Source organism: Euprymna scolopes, chromosome 25 (genome assembly GCF_053919585.1).
Source record: "Euprymna scolopes isolate OS-2025 chromosome 25, ASM5391958v1, whole genome shotgun sequence".
Taxonomy (NCBI): domain Eukaryota; kingdom Metazoa; phylum Mollusca; class Cephalopoda; order Sepiida; family Sepiolidae; genus Euprymna; species Euprymna scolopes.
Genome location: NC_136506.1, coordinates 41,734,932 through 41,738,729, shown reverse-complemented (window position 1 = coordinate 41,738,729; position 3,798 = coordinate 41,734,932). Strand labels below are relative to the sequence as shown.

The following is a 3,798-nucleotide window of genomic DNA, read 5'->3' as shown; positions in this document are numbered from 1 at the left end:
CATCAGTATCATCAGCAAAAGTAAACACCACTGAAATTGTAACCATCAGCAGCAAATTGGTGAATACAACTGAAATTGTTACCTTCAGCAGCAAATTTGTAAATACAACTGAAATTGTAACCTCCCCCTAGAGTTTTATTACCTCCCTTTATAAGTCTGAAAAGGTCATGTGATCACCATCACATGACCAAGGTAAAGCTTTATAACGCTTCTAGGAAACAACAACTCTTTTGGTTAGTAACAAGGTAAGTGCACATACTCCCCTCTCTCCTGAGCAACCAGTAACTTATATTTTTTCCACACATTCCCCAGGAAAGAAAAAAAAAGAAAATGAAGGGAAACAAAGAGTATAAGGGTAGGCTCTTACTAAAAACAGTAACATTTTAGTATATTTTTTGTCTATTTTCTTTTGTGGTTGATTCCTAGCTATTCGGGGCGGAGGCTAGGCCTGCCTCGCCGACGTCGTAGCGGACACAATCGGGCCAGTACCACTTTTGTGTTTCAGGAGGTGGAGACTCAATCCCCACACACCTGAAGTGACACCAGTCGTCACATCTATCACAACAAATCATGTCTTCGTCACCCTGCGGGGAACCACATATGGGGCAATACCAAACAACTTCATTGGAACATGCAGACTGGGGAGGAGTATCACCGAGATTGTCAGCCGGCTCATCAACGGATGCAGGTACAGTTGGAGCATGATCCTCTTCACTCAAGGATAATTCCAGGGGAAATAGGTTCTTTAATGAGTGGATATGTACTGCATTCCCACCCCCTGTCTTACCCTTGCTGACCTTACTACGCCATCCTCTCCGCAAAACACCTCCAGGATGATTAAAAGGACCCAAAAGGGCTTAGGCTTCAGAGGACTCTTCACCAACACTACGTCTCCAACTTTGAAACAATTCCGGATAGGCACTCTGGAACGACCCTGGGGTCTCTCTCTGAGACTCAGCAAGTACTCATTGTACCACAGAGCTCAGAATTTCTCCAGACACTGGTCCCGTACCCGCATGGTTCTGAGAAGCCTCTCGCGACTGGGAGGAAGGTGTGCGCCAAAATCTGCATCATTGAGACTCAAAAGCAGCCCGGAACTCTCATTAGGCCGCAAAAACATGTTGGGGGTTACTGCCTCCAACTCAGTCTCTGCCGATTCTCGATAGGTTAGAGGGCGGTTGTTGATGGCTCTTTGAATATCCGATATGATGGTCAATAGGGTGAAATAATTCATCTGACCTCTACCAACCACCTTAAAAAGACAATTCTTGATTGTCTGGATACTTCTCTCCCAGACACCTCCAACCCAGAGCGAGAAAAGGGGGATGGGGCAGAACTTGATTAAACAGGAGCCGAATTTCTGTTGGTAATCGTGAGTCAATACCAGCCTCTTAAACAGCCGACCACCACCTAAAAAGGTTTTAGCATTGTCACAAAATATGGCAGAGGGAATGCCATATAGGTTGGTGAACCGCACCAAACCCTGCAGAAAGGACAACGCGCTCATATCCGGCACCACATCGACATGTACAGCTCTGACACTGAGACAAGTGAAGATGAGCAGGTACATTTTCACCTCCTTATTACCTTCTTTAACCCACAGGTGATCTGTAAAATCTACCCCCGTGTGTTTGAAGGGAACCTCCAGTTCGATACGGGAAGCAGGAAAGGTTGGGAACATTTGAAGGCATGACTTTTCTGGCATTGTACTTCCGGCACAGTGCGCATGAAGCCAGGACCGTCTTCACTGCCTGTCTGCCCTTGGGTACCCAGTAACCATGCCGTCTTAATTCTGCCAAAGTGGACGCGACTCCCAAGTGCTGGCATCTGTCATGTGCATCGATGATGATAAGCCTAGCCACTGGGTGATGTTTTGCCAACAGAATCGGGTGTTTAATTTCACCGTTAAAGTGGAGAGATCGGCTAATTCTACCACCCGACCTGATTAGTCCATCACTATCGATGAAGAGGTCAAGGGACCGCACCAACCCAGGAACAGTCTTGCCTGAAGAATCTAACAAGAATTATATTTCTTCAGCATATACTTGATGCTGCATAGTCTTCATGATCAGAATGGCTGCCAGCTTTTCACAGTCAGCCTCTACTCGACGCAATCGATTAATAAACTTAACTACCAGGGTGGTCACCCTCAAAAGCTTTGAAAGGGTAGAGAATCTTTCTAAGGGAAGCACCGAACGAGATTCCTCTCCATGGAGGATAGCAGCATTCCAAGAGGAACGGACTATCTCCTGGCTGCGTCGACTCAGACATGGCAACTCTTGTGTTGCCCATGGTGCAGAACCACTACTCAACCAACTGAGACCATAACACCACAGTTGGAAGAAGGTTCTGAATTTTTGCATCGTCAACCCCCTTGTGATCAAGTCGGCAGGATTTTCTGCGGTTGGGATGTATCGAAAGGAGGGAACAAAGCCAAGTGCAGATCCCAACTCTCCACTCATCTGCTGAATGTCCTTCAGTCTATTACGGGCAAACAGGTTCTTACTCACAATAGTCCCTGAGACTAGCCAAGAAAGAACAACCTGAGAATCAGTGACCACATGAATCTCAGAAGGAGAGAATCTGCCAAAGCTCAGTAAAATAGTGGGCAGGCATCTAAAAGCCAAGAGCACTGCCATAAGCTCCAGTGTAGGAAGAGTCTTCCTCTTCAAGGGAGCCACCCTAGCCTTTGCAAACACCAGGCACGAATGGCAATCTTGCACCGTATAAGCGGCGAATCCGTATACCTCTGGAGAGGCATCACAGAAGAGAAAGAGTTCGCCCACTCCATTCTCACTGAACGCCCTTCTGGGAAAGGAAATGGTCCCCAGTTCAGAGAGATCAGATGAAAGTTTTTTTTTCCATAAGGACAAGTATTCTGGTGGCACCAGGACATCCCATGCAAACCCCTCCTTCCAAAGCTTGCTCATCAGAATACGGTCCCGCAATGAAACCGGCAAGCACAATGATAAGGGATCATAGACTTTCGCTGACTCCCCGAGAATCTGTCTCTTTGTGCAAGCACAAGGGTTGCAATTAACAGGTGTCACATGAAGGGCACCCGAGAGAGGACAGTATCGATACCCCAGCACCTTTTCCCAATTGTTACCATGAACGCTCAATGTCCCATGTTTTTCCATTTCACCTCGAATACCCACATGATCAGAATTACAAGACTGCAATTCAAAACCTCCCCGAAGCAGTCGTTCCCGAGAGAGAGCGTATAATCTACACAGTTCATCTGGATTATCATCTGACATCACCAGATTATCCACGTAAAATCGGTTCTCCATCAAAAACCTACAATTGCCCATTGGGAACTGAGTAGCATGGTACCGGAGGACATAATTTAGTATGAAGGGAGTGGAAGCAAACCCAAATATAATGGTATTATATCTAAAGCAGTGCAGTCGACCCCCATCCTTCAGAAAAAAAAACAGAATCGGTTTCTATCTGCTTCCAGTTTCAGTCGTATCATCAGGAAAGCCTTCCTTATATCCGCTAACACAACATGGTTATTAGCACGGAAGGTGAGCAATACATTTGATAGATCACTCGTAAGATTCACTCCTTGGTAGGTTGCTTCGTTAAGAGAAGAAAAGTCCCCAGTCTTGAGACTGCAGTTGAACACGGGTCTAATTTTAGTGGTAGTAGTAGGGTCTGACTTTAAAACAGGTCTGTGTGGAATCCATACAAACTCCTTAAACCGTTGTGGTGGTACAAACATCTCTTCTATAATTCCTTCACGTTCCTGATTACGAAAAACCTGCAGATAATCATTATAAAGCTGCCTCCGCT

The 3,798-nt window shown here is 45.9% G+C and overlaps 2 protein-coding genes across 2 annotated transcripts; both read right to left on the bottom strand.

Moving 5' to 3' along the window:
* Nucleotides 1-982: 982 nt before the first annotated feature.
* LOC145247166 (uncharacterized) lies at nucleotides 983-1,705 on the bottom strand. Its single transcript, XM_080108805.1, has one exon. It carries the CDS (start codon nucleotides 1,703-1,705, stop codon nucleotides 983-985), a length of 723 nt encoding a protein of 240 aa, XP_079964931.1.
* Nucleotides 1,706-2,024: 319 nt separating this feature from the next.
* LOC145247165 (uncharacterized) lies at nucleotides 2,025-3,314 on the bottom strand. Its single transcript, XM_080108804.1, has one exon. The coding sequence runs from the start codon at nucleotides 3,312-3,314 to the stop codon at nucleotides 2,025-2,027; it is 1,290 nt and encodes a 429-aa protein (XP_079964930.1).
* Between the last annotated feature and the right edge of the window lie 484 nt (nucleotides 3,315-3,798).

Coding starts and splice junctions, on each gene's coding strand:
- LOC145247166 (XM_080108805.1), bottom strand. CDS start 1,705: ATGCCAGAAAAGTCATGCCTTCAAATGTTCCCAACCTTTCCTGCTTCC.
- LOC145247165 (XM_080108804.1), bottom strand. CDS start 3,314: ATGGGCAATTGTAGGTTTTTGATGGAGAACCGATTTTACGTGGATAAT.